This window comes from Salvelinus fontinalis, chromosome 33 (assembly GCF_029448725.1).
Source record: "Salvelinus fontinalis isolate EN_2023a chromosome 33, ASM2944872v1, whole genome shotgun sequence".
Taxonomy (NCBI): domain Eukaryota; kingdom Metazoa; phylum Chordata; class Actinopteri; order Salmoniformes; family Salmonidae; genus Salvelinus; species Salvelinus fontinalis.
The window spans coordinates 947827-966779 of NC_074697.1; the positions used below are offsets into that span (position 1 = coordinate 947827).

Below are 18953 nucleotides of genomic sequence, written 5' to 3' on the forward strand. Positions count from 1 at the left end.
CCAGTACACCTAGCAACTCACACACTACCAGTCAGCACACCTAGCAACTCACACACTACCAGCCAGCACACCTAGCAACTCACATACTACCAGCCAGTACACCTAGCAACTCACACACTACCAGCCAGTACACCTAGCAACTCACACACTACCAGCCAGTACACCTAGCAACTAATACACTACCAGCCAGCACACCTAGCAACTCACATACTACCAGCCAGCACACCTAGCAACTCACACACTACCAGCCAGCACACCTAGCAACTCACATACTACCAGCCAGCACACCTAGCAACTCACACACTACCAGCCAGTACACCTAGCAACTAATACACTACCAGCCAGCACACCTAGCAACTCACACACTACCAGCCAGTACACCTAGCAACTCACACACTACCAGCCAGTACACCTAGCAACTAATACACTACCAGCCAGTACACCTAGCAACTCACACACTACCAGCCAGTACACCTAGCAACTCACACACTACCAGCCAGCACACCTAGCAACTCACACACTACTAGCCAGCACACCTAGCAACTCACACACTACCAGCCAGTACACCTAGCAACTAATACACTACCAGCCAGCACACCTAGCAACTCACATACTACCAGTCAGCACACCTAGCAACTCACATACTACCAGCCAGCACACCTAGCAACTCACATACTACCAGCCAGCACACCTAGCAACTCACACACTACCAGCCAGTACACCTAGCAACTCACACACTACCAGCAAGCACACCTAGCAACTCACATACTACCAGCCAGCACACCTAGCAACTCACACACTAGCAGTCAGCACACCTAGCAACTCACACACTACCAGCCAGCACACCTAGCAACTCACACACTACCAGCCAGCACACCTAGCAACTCACATACTACCAGCCAGCACACCTAGCAACTCACACACTACCAGCCAGCACACCTAGCAACTCACACACTACCAGCCAGTACACCTAGCAACCAATACACTACCAGCCAGCACACCTAGCAACTCACACACTACCAGCCAGCACACCTAGCAACTCACATACTACCAGCCAGCACACCTAGCAACTCACATACTACCAGCCAGCACACCTAGCAACTCACACACTACCAGCCAGTACACCTAGCAACTCACACACTACCAGCAAGCACACCTAGCAACTCACATACTACCAGCCAGCACACCTAGCAACTCACACACTAGCAGTCAGCACACCTAGCAACTCACACACTACCAGCCAGCACACCTAGCAACTCACACACTACCAGCCAGCACACCTAGCAACTCACATACTACCAGCCAGCACACCTAGCAACTCACACACTAGCAGCCAGTACACCTAGCAGCTCACATACTACCAGCCAGCACACCTAGCAACTCACACACTAGCAGTCAGCACACCTAGCAACTCACACACTACCAGCCAGCACACCTAGAAACTCACACACTACCAGCCAGCACACCTAGCAACTCACACACTACCAGCCAGTACACCTAGCAACTCACACACTACCAGCCAGCACACCTAGCAACTCACACACTACCAGCCAGCACACCTAGCAACTCACACACTACCAGTCAGCACACCTAGCAACTCACACACTACCAGCCAGTACACCTAGCAACTCACATACTACCAGCCAGCACACCTAGCAACTCACACACTACCAGCCAGCACACCTAGCAACTCACATACTACCAGCCAGCACACCTAGCAACTCACATACTACCAGCCAGCACACCTAGCAACTCACACACTACCAGCCAGTACACCTAGCAACTCACACACTACCAGCAAGCACACCTAGCAACTCACATACTACCAGCCAGCACACCTAGCAACTCACACACTAGCAGTCAGCACACCTAGCAACTCACACACTACCAGCCAGCACACCTAGCAACTCACACACTACCAGCCAGCACACCTAGCAACTCACATACTACCAGCCAGCACACCTAGCAACTCACACACTACCAGCCAGTACACCTAGCAGCTCACATACTACCAGCCAGCACACCTAGCAACTCACACACTAGCAGTCAGCACACCTAGCAACTCACACACTACCAGCCAGCACACCTAGCAACTCACATACTACCAGCCAGCACACCTAGCAACTCACATACTACCAGCCAGTACACCTAGCAACTCACACACTACCAGCCAGCACACCTAGCAACTCACACACTAGCAGTCAGCACACCTAGCAACTCACACACTACCAGCCAGCACACCTAGCAACTCACACACTACCAGCCAGCACACCTAGCAACTCACACACTACCAGCCAGCACACCTAGCAACTCACACACTACCAGCCAGCACACCTAGCAACTCACACACTACCAGCCAGCACACCTAGCAACTCACATACTACCAGCCAGCACACCTAGCAACTCACACACTAGCAGCCAGTACACCTAGCAGCTCACATACTACCAGCCAGCACACCTAGCAACTCACACACTAGCAGTCAGCACACCTAGCAACTCACACACTACCAGCCAGCACACCTAGAAACTCACACACTACCAGCCAGCACACCTAGCAACTCACACACTACCAGCCAGTACACCTAGCAACTCACACACTACCAGCCAGCACACCTAGCAACTCACACACTACCAGCCAGTACACCTAGCAACTAATACACTACCAGCCAGCACACCTAGCAACTCACACACTACCAGCCAGCACACCTAGCAACTCACATACTACCAGCCAGCACACCTAGCAACTCACATACTACCAGCCAGCACACCTAGCAACTCACACACTACCAGCCAGTACACCTAGCAACTCACACACTACCAGCAAGCACACCTAGCAACTCACATACTACCAGCCAGCACACCTAGCAACTCACACACTAGCAGTCAGCACACCTAGCAACTCACACACTACCAGCCAGCACACCTAGCAACTCACACACTACCAGCCAGCACACCTAGCAACTCACATACTACCAGCCAGCACACCTAGCAACTCACACACTACCAGCCAGTACACCTAGCAGCTCACATACTACCAGCCAGCACACCTAGCAACTCACACACTAGCAGTCAGCACACCTAGCAACTCACACACTACCAGCCAGCACACCTAGCAACTCACATACTACCAGCCAGCACACCTAGCAACTCACATACTACCAGCCAGTACACCTAGCAACTCACACACTACCAGCCAGCACACCTAGCAACTCACACACTAGCAGTCAGCACACCTAGCAACTCACACACTACCAGCCAGCACACCTAGCAACTCACACACTACCAGCCAGCACACCTAGCAACTCACACACTACCAGCCAGTACACCTAGCAACTCACACACTACCAGCCAGCACACCTAGCAACTCACACACTAGCAGTCAGCACACCTAGCAACTCACACACTACCAGCCAGCACACCTAGCAACTCACATACTACCAGCCAGCACACCTAGCAACTCACACACTACCAGCAAGCACACCTAGCAACTCACACACTACCAGCCAGTACACCTAGCAACTCACACACTAGCAGTCAGCACACCTAGCAACTCACACACTACCAGCCAGCACACCTAGCAACTCACACACTACCAGCCAGCACACCTAGCAACTCACATACTACCAGCCAGCACACCTAGCAACTCACATACTACCAGCCAGCACACCTAGCAACTCACATACTACCAGCCAGCACACCTAGCAACTCACACACTAGCAGTCAGCACACCTAGCAACTCACATACTACCAGCCAGCACACCTAGCAACTCACACACTAGCAGCCAGCACACCTAGCAACTCACACACTACCAGCCAGCACACCTAGCAACTCACATACTACCAGCCAGCACACCTAGCAACTCACATACTACCAGCCAGCACACCTAGCAACTCACACACTACCAGCCAGTACACCTAGCAACTCACACACTACCAGCAAGCACACCTAGCAACTCACATACTACCAGCCAGCACACCTAGCAACTCACACACTAGCAGTCAGCACACCTAGCAACTCACACACTACCAGCCAGCACACCTAGCAACTCACACACTACCAGCCAGCACACCTAGCAACTCACATACTACCAGCCAGCACACCTAGCAACTCACACACTAGCAGCCAGTACACCTAGCAGCTCACATACTACCAGCCAGCACACCTAGCAACTCACACACTAGCAGTCAGCACACCTAGCAACTCACACACTACCAGCCAGCACACCTAGCAACTCACATACTACCAGCCAGCACACCTAGCAACTCACATACTACCAGCCAGTACACCTAGCAACTCACACACTACCAGCCAGCACACCTAGCAACTCACACACTAGCAGTCAGCACACCTAGCAACTCACACACTACCAGCCAGCACACCTAGCAACTCACACACTAGCAGTCAGCACACCTAGCAACTCACATACTACCAGCCAGCACACCTAGCAACTCACACACTAGCAGTCAGCACACCTAGCAACTCACACACTAGCAGTCAGCACACCTAGCAACTCACACACTACCAGCCAGCACACCTAGCAACTCACATACTACCAGCCAGCACACCTAGCAACTCACACACTACCAGCAAGCACACCTAGCAACTCACACACTACCAGCCAGCACACCTAGCAACTCACACACTACCAGCCAGCACACCTAGCAACTCACATACTACCAGCCAGCACACCTAGCAACTCACATACTACCAGCCAGCACACCTAGCAACTCACATACTACCAGCCAGCACACCTAGCAACTCACACACTACCAGCCAGCACACCTAGCAACTCACACACTACCAGCCAGCACACCTAGCAACTCACATACTACCAGCCAGCACACCTAGCAACTCACACACTAGCAGTCAGCACACCTAGCAACTCACATACTACCAGCCAGCACACCTAGCAACTCACACACTAGCAGCCAGCACACCTAGCAACTCACACACTAGCAGCCAGCACACCTAGCAACTCACACACTACCAGCCAGCACACCTAGCAACTCACACACTACCAGCCAGCACACCTAGCAACTCACACACTACCAGCCAGCACACCTAGCAACTCACATACTACCAGCCAGCACACCTAGCAACTCACACACTACCAGCCAGCACACCTAGCAACTCACACACTACCAGCCAGCACACCTAGCAACTCACACACTAGCAGCCAGCACACCTAGCAACTCACACACTACCAGCCAGCACACCTAGCAACTCACATACTACCAGCCAGCACACCTAGCAACTCACACACTAGCAGCCAGCACACCTAGCAACTCACACACTACCAGCCAGCACACCTAGCAACTCACATACTACCAGCCAGCACACCTAGCAACTCACACACTAGCAGCCAGCACACCTAGCAACTCACACACTACCAGCCAGCACACCTAGCAACTCACATACTACCAGCCAGCACACCTAGCAACTCACACACTAGCAGCCAGCACACCTAGCAACTCACACACTACCAGCCAGCACACCTAGCAACTCACATACTACCAGCCAGCACACCTAGCAACTCACATACTACCAGCCAGCACACCTAGCAACTCACACACTAGCAGTCAGCACACCTAGCAACTCACTAGCACTGCCAAGACCAAGAAAGACATTTAGTACACAACTCATACCAACCATACTGTCTGTAAATACATTCCTTCATACCAGCCATACTGTCTGTAAATACATTCCTTCATACCAGCCATACTGTCTGTAAATAAATTCCCTCATACCAACCATACTGTCTGTAAATACATTCCCTCATACCAGCCATACTGTCTGTAAATACATTCCTTCATACCAGCCATACTGTCTGTAAATACATTCCCTCATACCAACCATACTGTCTGTAAATACATTCCTTCATACCAGCCATACTGTCTGTAAATACATTCCCTCATACCAACCATACTGTCTGTAAATACATTCCCTCATACCAACCATACTGTCTGTAAATACATTCCCTCATACCAGCCATACTGTATGTAAATACATTCCCTCATACCATCCATACTGTCTGTAAATACATTCCCTCATACCAGCCATACTGTATGTAAATACATTCCCTCATACCAGCCATACTGTATGTAAATACATTCCCTCATACCAGCCATACTGTATGTAAATACATTCCCTCATACCAGCCATACTGTCTGTAAATACATTCCCTCATACCAGCCATACTGTATGTAAATACATTCCCTCATACCAGCCATACTGTATGTAAATACATTCCCTCATACCAACCATACTGTCTGTAAATACATTCCCTCATACCAGCCATACTGTATGTAAATACATTCCCTCATACCAACCATATTGTATATAGAGATATTCCTTCATATCAATCGTACCTTATATAGAGACATTCACTCCTTTGATATATCAGTATATGCAAGTCAAATTCCAGAATCCAGAATCATAGCCTGGTTCCTCTCTAGGTTTCTTCCTAGGTTCTGGACTTTCTAGGGAGTTTTTCCCAGCCACCGTGCTTGTACACCTGCATTGCTTGCTGTTTGGGGTTTTAGGCTGGGTTTCTGTACAGCACTTCGAGATATTAGCTGATGTACGAAGGGCTATATAAATACATTTTATTGATTGATTGATATTAGACATATTATATTTTATTGTGCACGCAAGAAACAGAAATGTACCACAATTGACTAAATAGATTAAAACTCCCTGTGCTTGTATTGAGTTGTATTGTTAATGGATCTCTGTGCTTTCTAATCAGCTCCAGTCCAGCCTCCAGCCAACCTCATGTGGATTCAGGAAGGAACTAACGTGTCTCTAAACTGGGAGCCAGTCAAGTCTAAAGACAACGAATCAAATGTCATAGGATACAAGGTACGCCCACCTTACAGTAGTCTACCACCAACTTAGCTCATTCTCATCCTATCTAGGAGCCGGTGTCCTGGCTCAATGTCCATCCTGACCTAGTGTCCTGGCTCAATGTCCATCCTGACCTGGTGTCCTGGCTCAATATCTGTCCTGTCCTGGTGTCCTGGCTCAATATCCGTCCTGGCTCAATGTCCATCCTGTCCTGGTGTCCTGGCTCAATGTCCGTCCTGACCTGGTGTCCTGGCTCAATGTCCAGCCTGGCCTGGTGTCCTGGCTCAATATCCATCCAGACCTGGTGTCCTGGCTCAATGTCCATCCTGGCTCAATATCCATCCTGTCCTGGTGTCCTGGCTCAATATCCGTCCTGACCTGGTGTCCTGGCTCAATGTCCATCCTGTCCTGGTGTCCTGGCTCAATATGCATCCTGTCCTGGTGTCCTGGCTCAATGTCCATCCTGTCCTGGTGTCCTGGCTCAATATCCATCCTGACCTGGTGTCCTGGCTCAATGTCCATCCTGACCTGGTGTCCTGGCTCAATGTCCATCCTGGCCTGGTGTCCTGGCTCAATGTCCATCCTGACCTGGTGTCCTGGCTCAATGTCCATCCTGGCCTGGTGTCCTGGCTCAATGTCCGTACTGACCTGGTGTCCTGGCTCAATGTCCGTACTGACCTGGTGTCCTGGCTCAATGTCCGTCCTGACCTGGTGTCCTGGCTCAATGTCTGTCCTGGTGTCCTGGCTCAATATCCGTCCTGACCTGGTGTCCTGGCTCAATGTCCATCCTGACCTGGTGTCCTGGCTCAATGTCCAGCCTGACCTGGTGTCCTGGCTCAATGTCCATCCTGACCTGGTGTCCTGGCTCAATATCCGTCCTGACCTGGTGTCCTGGCTTTAATATCCATCCTGGCCTTCAACAAATGCCATACTATTGGCCCTAGCTTCAACCAATGCCATACTATTGGCCCTAGCTTCAACCAATGCCGTACTATTGGCCCTAGCTTCAACCAATGCCATACTATTGGCCCTAGCTTCAACCAATGCCGTACTATTGGCCCTAGCTTCAACCAAAGCCGTACTATTGGCCCTAGCTTCAACCAATGCCGTACTATTGGCCCTAGCTTCAATCAATGCCGTACTATTGGCCCTAGCTTCAACCAATGCCGTACTATTGGCCCTAGCTTCAACCAATGCCGTACTATTGGCCCTAGCTTCACCCAATGCCGTACTATTGGCCCTAGCTTCAACCAATGCCGTACTATTGGCCCTAGCTTCAACCAATGCCGTACTATTGGCCCTAGCTTCAACCAATGCCATACTATTGGCCCTAGCTTCAACCAATGCCGTACTATTGGCCCTAGCTTCAACCAATGCCGTACTATTGGCCCTAGCTTCAACCAATGCCGTACTATTGGCCCTAGCTACAACCAATGCCATACTATTGGCCCTAGCTTCAACCAATGCCGTACTATTGGCCCTAGCTTCAACCAATGCCATACTATTGGCCCTAGCTTCAACCAATGCCGTACTATTGGCCCTAGCTTCAACCAATGCCATACTATTGGCCCTAGCTTCAACCAATGCCATACTATTGGCCCTAGCTTCAACCAATACCATACTATTGTGGGCGCTATCGCCTCCACAATAAAATAGCCACCTAATCAACTCCAGCTTACTCATCCAACCCCTCTCATCTTCCCTGCTACTTTTCCTTTGATCGTTGCTGTAAACGGGAATGTGTTGTCAACTTATCAGTCATCTTACCTGGTACAATACACGTTATACATAAACTATCCAGCCAAATACCTTTAGCCAACACCATTACCGCTCTGGAGCCAGTAACCACAGGCTCAGCATATGTTTATGTATTATTAGCTCTGGCAGAGTGACCCACTGAATAAACATAGCTAACATGTATACAACAATATCTACTTTGCCATCTTGACCTGAGGAAGGCAACTGAAACATTGTGTATGTGGCTGCAGGAATAACACAGTGTCTGTAAAAACATCGGGGCTGGCGTTTCTCTCTCTGTTATCTTGTGTAATGTATTCTCCTTCATGGAACCAAGGGTACATTCACACCGGGAGATGTTGTGCTCATTTCTTATACAGATAGGAGTCGTAAAATATGGAAGAAAAATACCTTCTTTACTCACAAATAAAGTCATTCATTTAAATATATGACATCAGTAGTATCAACCATATTGTTGTTTGTTTCTAACTGGAGGGGTGTGTCCTACTGTAGGGGTGTGTCCTACTGTAGGGGTGTGTCCTACTGTAGGGGTGTGTCCTACTGGAGAGGTGTGTCCTACTGTAGGGGTGTGTCCTACTGTAGGGGTGTGTCCTACTGTAGGGGTGTGTCCTACTGGAGTGGTGTGTCCTACTGTAGGGGTGTGTCCTACTGTAGGGGTGTGTCCTACTGTAGGGGTGTGTCCTACTGTAGGGGTGTGTCCTACTGTAGGGGTGTGTCCTACTGCAGGGGTGTGTCCTACTGTAGGGGTGTGTCCTACTGGAGGGGTGTGTCCTACTGTAGGGGTGTGTCCTGCTGTAGGGGTGTGTCCTACTGTAAGGGTGTGTCCTACTGTAGGGGTGTGTCCTACTGGAGGGGTGTGTCCTACTGGAGGGGTGTGTCCTACTGGAGGGGTGTGTCCTACTGGAGGGGTGTGTCCTACTGGAGGGGTGTGTCCTACTGTAGGGGTGTGTCCTACTCGAGGGGTGTATCCTACTGTAGGGGTGTGTCCTACTGGAGGGGTGTGTCCTACTGGAGGGGTGTGTCCTACTGGAGGGGTTATTGGGTCAGGAGGGGTGTGTCCTACTGGAGAGGTTATAGGGTCAGGAGGGGTGTGTCCTACTGGAGAGGTTATAGGGTCAGGAGGGGTGTGTCCTACTGGAGGGGTTATTGGGTCAAGAGGGGTGTGTCCTACTGGAGGGGTTATTGGGTCAAGAGAGGGGTGTCCAACATTGATAATTATTTGATTAATTAATTACCTGATTTATTGATTGATGAATTGGTTAATCGATTGATTTATTGTCCTGCTACAGGTGTTACTGAGCCAGGAGGGGCGTGTCCACCATCAGGTGATGAGGACGATCAACCCCTCGGCTGTCCTCTCTCTCCCTGAGGGGGGCGCCTACATCATTGAGGTGCGGGCGGTGAGTGAGGGGGGAGAGGGAGCAACCAGCTCCCAAGTCAGAGTACTCACCTCTTCAGGTAAGACAGACATTGAGCTCAATCAAACTAATGTGCTTCTTTATTTACTAGCGTGTTTAAATTGGCCAAATACAGTCAAAGCATGGCTGTTGGAGTACTGGAGCCTACTGTTACTTCCAGGTCACCTGATATGTACAGTTTATACCAGTTTATACATTTAATTCAGAAAGTATTTAGACCCATTTCAATTTGTCAGCATTTTGTTTTACCTCTCAATCGACACACAATACCCCATAATAGGAAATTGCTGCAAATTTATTCAACAAAAAACAGAAAAAAATGCCTTATTTAGATATGTATTCAGACTCATTGCAATGAGACTTTAGCTAAGGTGCATACTATTTCCATTGATCATCCTTGAGATGTTTGTATAACTTGATTGGAGTCCACCTGTGGTAAATTAAAATGATTGGACATGATTTGGAAAGGCACACACCTGTCTATTGTATATATGTTTCTCATTGTCTGAGAGTCCTTTAGGCGCCTTTTGGAAATCTCCAAGCGGGCTTTCATGTGCCTTTTACTGAGGAGTGACTTCCATCTGGCCACTCTACCATAAATGCCTGCTTGGTGGATTGCTGCAGAGATGGTTGTCCTTCTGGAAGTTTCTCCCATATCCACAGAGGAACTGGAGCTCTGTCAGTGACCTTTGGGTTCTTGGTCACCTCCCTGACCAAGGCCCTGCTCGCCCCATTGCTCAGTTTCGCCGGGTGGCCACCTCTAGGAAGAGTCTTTGTGGTTCCAAACTTCTTCCATTTAAGAATGATGGAGGCCACTGTGTTCTTGGGGACCTTCAATACTGCAGACATTTTTTGGTACCCTTCCCTAGATCTGTGCCTCGACACAATCCTGTCTTGGAGCTCTACAGACAATTCCTTCGACCTCATGGCTTGGTTTTTGCTCTGACATGCACTGTCAACTGTGGGACCTTATATAGACAGGTGTGAGCCTTTCCAAATCATGTACAATCATTTAATTTACCACAGGTGGACTCCAATCAAGTTGTAGAAACATGTCAAGGATGATCAATGGAAACAGGATTGACTTGAGCTCAATTTCGAGTCTCATTTTCATGTCTACTCCCGCTCCTCCTCTCTGCTCTCATTGTCGCCAGTTTACTTATTATAACACACACCTGTCACCATCGTTAGGCGCTCCTGCACCTCATGAGACTCACCTGGACTCCATCACTTCTATGATTACCTCCCCTATATCTGTCACTCCCTTTGGTTCATTTCCCAGCCAGTATTAGTTGTCATTCTCATGTTCAGATGCTACTCTTGTTTTGTGTTGTTCCATGTTTTCTGTATTATTCATTTCACCCCTGTACTGGATTCCTGACTCCCAGCATCTTGAACACCAGGCTAGGACTAATAAACGTACTAACCTGGTGTTCCAGTATGTTTATTAGTCCTAGCCTGGTGTTCCAGTCTGTTTATTAGTACTAGCCTGGTGTTCCAGTCTGTTTATTAGTCCTAGCCTGGTGTTCCAGTCTGTTTATTAGTCCTAGCCTGGTGTTCCAGTCTGTTTAATAGTCCTAGCCTGGTGTTCCAGTATGTTTATTAGTCCTAGCCTGGTGTTCCAGTCTGTTTATTAGTCCTAGCCTGGTGTTCCAGTCTGTTTATTAGTCCTAGCCTGGTGTTCCAGTATGTTTATTAGTCCTAGCCTGGTGTTCCAGTATGTTTATTAGTCCTAGCCTGGTGTTCCAGTATGTTTATTAGTCCTAGCCTGGTGTTCCAGTATGTATATTAGTCCTAGCCTGGTGTTCCAGTATGTTTATTAGTCCTAGCCTGGTGTTCCAGTATGTTTATTAGTCCTAGCCTGGTGTTCCAGTCTGTTTATTAGTCCTAGCCTGGTGTTCCAGTCTGTTTATTAGTCCTAGCCTGGTGTTCCAGTCTGTTTATTAGTCCTAGCCTGGTGTTCCAGTCTGTTTATTAGTCCTAGCCTGGTGTTCCAGTCTGTTTATTAGTCCTAGCCTGGTGTTCCAGTCTGTTTATTAGTCCTAGCCTGGTGTTCCAGTCTGTTTATTAGTCCTAGCCTGGTGTTCCAGTGTGTTTATTAGTCCTAGCCTGGTGTTCCAGTGTGTTTATTAGTCCTAGCCTGGTGTTCCAGTCTGTTTATTAGTCCTAGCCTGGTGTTCCAGTCTGTTTATTAGTCCTAGCCTGGTGTTCCAGTCTGTTTATTAGTCCTAGCCTGGTGTTCCAGTATGTTTTAGTCCTAGAGTGGTGTTCCAGTCTGTTTAATAGTCCTAGCCTGGTGTTCCAGTCTGTTTATTAGTCCTAGCCTGGTGTTCCAGTATGTTTATTAGTCCTAGCCTGGTGTTCCAGTATGTTTATTAGTCCTAGCCTGGTGTTCCAGTATGTTTATTAGTCCTAGCCTGGTGTTCCAGTCTGTTTATTAGTCCTAGCCTGGTGTTCCAGTCTGTTTATTAGTCCTAGCCTGGTGTTCCAGTCTGTTTATTAGTCCTAGCCTGGTGTTCCAGTCTGTTTATTAGTCCTAGCCTGGTGTTCCAGTCTGTTTATTAGTCCTAGCCTGGTGTTCCAGTCTGTTTATTAGTCCTAGCCTGGTGTTCCAGTCTGTTTATTAGTCCTAGCCTGGTGTTCCAGTCTGTTTATTAGTCCTAGCCTGGTGTTCCAGTATGTTTATTAGTCCTAGCCTGGTGTTCCAGTATGTTTATTAGTCCTAGCCTGGTGTTCCAGTATGTTTATTAGTCCTAGCCTGGTGTTCCAGTCTGTTTATTAGTCCTAGCCTGGTGTTCCAGTATGTTTATTAGTCCTAGCCTGGTGTTCCAGTCTGTTTATTAGTCCTAGCCTGGTGTTCCAGTCTGTTTATTAGTCCTAGCCTGGTGTTCCAGTCTGTTTATTAGTCCTAGCCTGGTGTTCCAGTATGTTTATTAGTCCTAGCCTGGTGTTCCAGTATGTTTATTAGTCCTAGCCTGGTGTTCCAGTATGTTTATTAGTATTAATAAACAGACTGGAACACCAGGTTCCTCCGCTGTTTCTCCTCCTCCACGGTTTCTCCTCCACCTCCACGGTTTCTCCTCCACCTCCACGGTTTCTCCTCCACCTCCACTGTTTCTCCTCCTCCTCCACTGTTTCTCCTCTTCCTCCACTGTTTCTCCTCCTCCTCCACTGTTTCTCCTCCTCCTCCACTGTTTCTCCTCCTCCTCCACTGTTTCTCCTCCTCCTCCACTGTTTCTCCTCCTCCTCCACTGTTTCTCCTCCTCCTCCACTGTTTCTCCTCCTCCTCCACTGTTTCTCCTCCTCCACTGTTTCTCCTCCTCCACTGTTTCTCCTCCTCCACTGTTTCTCCTCCTCCACTGTTTCTCCTCCTCCACTGTTTCTCCTCCTCCACTGTTTCTCCTCCTCCACTGTTTCTCCTCCTCCACTGTTTCTCCTCCTCCACTGTTTCTCCTCCTCCACGGTTTCTCCTCCTCCACGGTTTCTCCTCCTCCACGGTTTCTCCTCCTCCACGGTTTCTCCTCCACATCCACGGTTTCTCCTCCTCCACTGTTTCTCCTCCTCCACTGTTTCTCCTCCTCCACTGTTTCTCCTCCTCCACTGTTTCTCCTCCTCCACGGTTTCTCCTCCTTCTCCACAGTTTCTCCTCCTCTTCCTCCACAGTTTCTCCTCCTCTTCCTCCACTGTTTCTCCTCCAACTTCTCCACTATTTCTAGTCTTCCTCCACGGTTTCTCCTCCTCCTCCACTGTTTCTCCTCCTCCTCCACTGTTTCTCCTCCTCCTCCACTGTTTCTCCTCTTCCACTGTTTCTCCTCTTCCTTCTCCACAGTTTCTCCTCCTCTTCCTTCTCCACAGTTTCTCCTCCTCTTCCTCCACAGTTTCTCCTCCTCTTCCTCCACAGTTTCTCCTCCTCTTCCTCCACAGTTTCTCCTCCTCCTTCCTCCACTGTTTCTCCTCCTCCTCCACTGTTTCTCCTCCTCTTCCTCCACTGTTTCTCCTCCTCTTCCTCCACTGTTTCTCCTCCTCCACGGTTTCTCCTCCACCTCCACGGTTTCTCCTCCTCCACGGTTTCTCCTCCTCCTCCTCCACGGTTTCTCCTCCTCCTCCTCCACTGTTTCTCCTCCTCCTCCATGGTTTCTCCTCCACCTCCACTGTTCCCAATCTGGCCCTCAAACCATCATGGTCACCTAATAATCCCCAGTTTACAATTGGCTCATTCATCCCCCTCCTCTCCCCTGTAACTATTCCCCAGGTCGTTGCTGCAAATGAGAATGTTTTCTCAGTCAACTTACCTGGTAAAATAACGGTAAATAAATAAATTAAAAAATTAAAAAATTCTCCACCTCCTCCACTGTTTCTCCTCTTCCACGGTTTCTCCTCCTTCTCCACTATTTCTAGTCTTCCTCCACTGTTTCTCCTCCTCCTCCACTATTTCTAGTCTTCCTCCACTGTTTCTCCTCCTCCTCCACTATTTCTAGTCTTCCTCCACTGTTTCTCCTCCTCCTCCACTGTTTCTCCTCCTCCACTGTTTCTCCTCCTCCTCCACTATTTCTAGTCTTCCTCCACTGTTTCTCCTCCTCCTCCACTGTTTCTCCTCCACTGTTTCTCCTCCTCCACTGTTTCTCCTCCTCCACTGTTTCTCCTCCTCCACTGTTTCTCCTCCTCCACTGTTTCTCCTCCTCCACTGTTTCTCCTCCTCCACTGTTTCTCCTCCTCCACTGTTTCTCCTCCTCCACTGTTTCTCCTCCTCCACTGTTTCTCCTCCTCCACTGTTTCTCCTCCTCCACTGTTTCTCCTCCTCCACTGTTTTTCCTCCTCCACTGTTTTTCCTCCTCCACTGTTTCTCCTCCTCCACTGTTTTTTCTCCTCCACTGTTTTATCCTCCTCCACTATTTCTCCTCCACTGTTTCTCCTCCACTGTTTCTCCTCCACTGTTTCTCCTCCACTGTTTCTCCTCCTCCACTGTTTCTCCTCCTCCACTGTTTCCCCTCCTCCTCCACTGTTTCCCCTCCTCCTCCACTGTTTCTCCTCCTCCTCCACTGTTTCTCCTCCTCCTCCACTGTTTCTCCTCCTCCTCCACTGTTTCTCCTCCTCCTCCACTGTTTCTCCTCCTCCTCCACTATTTCTAGTCTTCCTCCACTGTTTCTCATCCCTCTACACTGTTTCTCCTCCTCCACTGTTTCTCCTCCTCCTCCACTATTTCTAGTCTACGTCCACTGTTTCTCCTCCTCCTCCACTGTTTCTCCTCCTCCACTGTTTCTCCTCCTCCACTGTTTCTCCTCCTCCTCCACTATTTCTGGTCTTCCTCCACTATTTCTAGTCTTCCTCCACTGTTTCTCCTCCTCCTCCACTGTTTCTCCTCCTCCTCCACTGTTTCTCCTCCTCCTCCACTGTTTCTCCTCCTCCTCTGTTTCTCCTCCTCCTCTGTTTCTCCTCCTCCACTGTTATTCCTCCTCTGTTTCTCCTCCTCCACTGTTTCTCCTCCTCCACTGTTTCTCCTCCTCCACTGTTTCTTCTCCTCCTCCACTGTTTCTCCTCCTCCACTGTTTCTTCTCCTCCTCCACTGTTTCTTCTCCTCCTCCACTGTTTCTCCTCCTCCTCCACTGTTTCTCCTCCTCCTCCACTGTTTCTCCTCCTCCACTATTTCTAGTCTTCCTCCACTATTTCTAGTCTTCCTCCACTGTTTCTCCTCCTCCTCCACTGTTTCTCCTCCTCCACTGTTTCTCCTCCTCCACTGTTTCTCCTCCTCCTCCACTGTTTCTCCTCCTCCTCCACTGTTTCTCCTCCTCCTCCACTGTTTCTCCTCCTCCTCCACTGTTTCTCCTCCTCCTCCACTGTTTCTCCTCCTCCTCCACTGTTTCTCCTCCTCCACGGTTTCTCTTCCTCCACTGTTTCTCTTCCTCCACTGTTTCTCCTCCTCCACTGTTTCTCCTCCTCCACTGTTTCTCCTCCTCCACGGTTTCTCCTCCTCCACTGTTTCTCCTCCTCCACGGTTTCTCCTCCTCCTTCACTGTTTCTCCCCCTCCACTGTTTCTTCTCCTCCTCCACTGTTTCTCCTCCTCCAGTGTTTCTCCTCCTCCTTCACTGTTTCACCTCCTCCTCCACTGTTTCTCCTCCTCCACTGTTTCTCCTCCTCCAGTGTTTCTCCTCCTCCACTGTTTCTCCTCCTCCACTGTTTCTCCTCCTCCACTGTTTCTCCTCCTCCACTGTTTCTCCTCCTCCACTGTTTCTCCTCCTCCACTGTTTCTCCTCCTCCACTGTTTTTCCTCCTCCACTGTTTTTCCTCCTCCACTGTTTCTCCTCCTCCACTGTTTCTCCTCCTCCACTGTTTCTTCTCCTCCACTGTTTCTTCTCCTCCACTGTTTTATCCTCCTCCACTATTTCTCCTCCACTGTTTCTCCTCCACTGTTTCTCCTCCACTGTTTCTCCTCCACTGTTTCTCCTCCACTGTTTCTCCTCCTCCACTGTTTCCCCTCCTCCTCCACTGTTTCTCCTCCTCCACTGTTTCTCCTCCTCCACTGTTTCTCCTCCTCCTCCACTGTTTCTCCTCCTCCTCCACTGTTTCTCCTCCTCCACTATTTCTAGTCTTCCTCCACTGTTTCTCATCCCTCTACACTGTTTCTCCTCCTCCACTGTTTCTCCTCCTCCTCCACTATTTCTAGTCTACGTCCACTGTTTCTCCTCCTCCTCCACTGTTTCTCCTCCTCCACTGTTTCTCCTCCTCCACTGTTTCTCCTCCTCCTCCACTATTTCTGGTCTTCCTCCACTATTTCTAGTCTTCCTCCACTGTTTCTCCTCCTCCTCCACTGTTTCTCCTCCTCCACTGTTTCTCCTCCTCCTCCACTGTTTCTCCTCCTCCTCTGTTTCTCCTCCTCCTCTGTTTCTCCTCCTCCTCTGTTTCTCCTCCTCCACTGTTTTTCCTCCTCTGTTTCTCCTCCTCCACTGTTTCTCCTCCTCCACTGTTTCTCCTCCTCCACTGTTTCTTCTCCTCCTCCACTGTTTCTTCTCCTCCTCCACTGTTTCTCCTCCTCCACTGTTTCTTCTCCTCCTCCACTGTTTCTTCTCCTCCTCCACTGTTTCTCCTCCTCCTCCACTGTTTCTCCTCCTCCTCCACTGTTTCTCCTCCTCCACTATTTCTAGTCTTCCTCCACTATTTCTAGTCTTCCTCCACTGTTTCTCCTCCTCCTCCACTGTTTCTCCTCCTCCACTGTTTCTCCTCCTCCTCCACTGTTTCTCCTCCTCCTCCACTGTTTCTCCTCCTCCTCCACTGTTTCTCCTCCTCCTCCACTGTTTCTCCTCCTCCTCCACTGTTTCTCCTCCTCCTCCACTGTTTCTCCTCCTCCACGGTTTCTCTTCCTCCACTGTTTCTCTTCCTCCACTGTTTCTCCTCCTCCACTGTTTCTCCTCCTCCACTGTTTCTCCTCCTCCACGGTTTCTCCTCCTCCACTGTTTCTCCTCCTCCACGGTTTCTCCTCCTCCTTCACTGTTTCTCCCCCTCCACTGTTTCTTCTCCCCCTCCACTGTTTCTCCTCCTCCACTGTTTCTCCTCCTCCAGTGTTTCTCCTCCTCCTTCACTGTTTCACCTCCTCCTCCACTGTTTCTCCTCCTCCACTGTTTCTCCTCCTCCAGTGTTTCTCCTCCTCCACGGTTTCTCCACCTCCACTGTTTCTCCTCCTCCTCCACTGTTTCTCCTCCTCCTTCACTGTTTCACCTCCTCCTCCACTGTTTCTCCTCCTCCTCCACTGTTTCTCCTCATCCTCCACTGTTTCTCCTCATCCTCCACTGTTTCTCCTCTTCCACAGTTTCTCCTCCTCCTCCTCCACTGTTTCTCCTCCTCCACAGTTTCTCCTCCTCCTCCTCCACTGTTTCTCCTCCTCCTCCACTGTTTCTCCTCCTCCTCCACTGTTTCTCCTCCTCCTCCACTGTTACTCCTCCTCCTCCACTGTTACTCCTCCTCCTCCACTGTTTCTCCTCCTCCACTATTTCTAGTCTTCCTCCACTATTTCTAGTCTTCCTCCACTGTTTCTCCTCCTCCTCCACTGTTTCTCCTCCTCCACTGTTTCTCCTCCTCCTCCACCTGTTTCTCCTCCTCCTCCACCTGTTTCTCCTCCTCCTCCACCTGTTTCTCCTCCTCCTCCACCTGTTTCTCCTCCTCCTCCACTGTTTCTCCTCCTCCTCCACTGTTTCCCCTCTCTCCTCCACCTGTTTCTCCTCCTCCACGGTTTCTCTTCCTCCACTGTTTCTCTTCCTCCACTGTTTCTCCTCCTCCACTGTTTCTCCTCCTCCACGGTTTCTCCTCCTCCACGGTTTCTCCTCCTCCACGGTTTCTCCTCCTCCACGGTTTCTCCTCCTCCTTCACTGTTTCTCCCCCTCCACTGTTTCTTCTCCCCCTCCACTGTTTCTCCTCCTCCACTGTTTCTCCTCCTCCAGTGTTTCTCCTCCTCCTTCACTGTTTCACCTCCTCCTCCACCTGTTTCTCCTCCTCCACTGTTTCTCCTCCTCCAGTGTTTCTCCTCCTCCACGGTTTCTCCACCTCCACTGTTTCTCCTCCTCCTCCACTGTTTCTCCTCCTCCTTCACTGTTTCACCTCCTCCTCCACTGTTTCTCCTCCTCCTCCACTGTTTCTCCTCATCCTCCACTGTTTCTCCTCATCCTCCACTGTTTCTCCTCTTCCACAGTTTCTCCTCCTCCTCCTCCACTGTTTCTCCTCCTCCACAGTTTCTCCTCCTCCTCCTCCACCTGTTTCTCCTCCTCCTCCACCTGTTTCTCCTCCTCCTCCACCTGTTTCTCCTCCTCCTCCACCTGTTACTCCTCCTCCTCCACTGTTACTCCTCCTCCTCCACTGTTTCTCCTCCTCCACTGTTTCTCCTCCTCCTCCACTGTTTCTCCTCCTCCTCCACTGTTTCTCCTCCTCCTCCACCTGTTTCTCC

The 18953-nt window shown here is 49.8% G+C and overlaps 1 protein-coding gene across 4 annotated transcripts in view; it reads left to right on the plus strand.

Moving 5' to 3' along the window:
• LOC129831624 (contactin-5-like) overlaps window positions 1-18953 on the plus strand; it is an 804231-nt gene that overhangs the window by 751254 nt on the left and 34024 nt on the right. For all 4 annotated transcript variants that reach the window (XM_055894962.1, XM_055894963.1, XM_055894964.1 and 1 more), the window contains 2 exons: window positions 6750-6862; window positions 9895-10063. In XM_055894962.1, the coding sequence (XP_055750937.1) occupies window positions 6750-6862; window positions 9895-10063 (282 nt within the window). The remainder of the gene's footprint in view (window positions 1-6749; window positions 6863-9894; window positions 10064-18953) is intronic.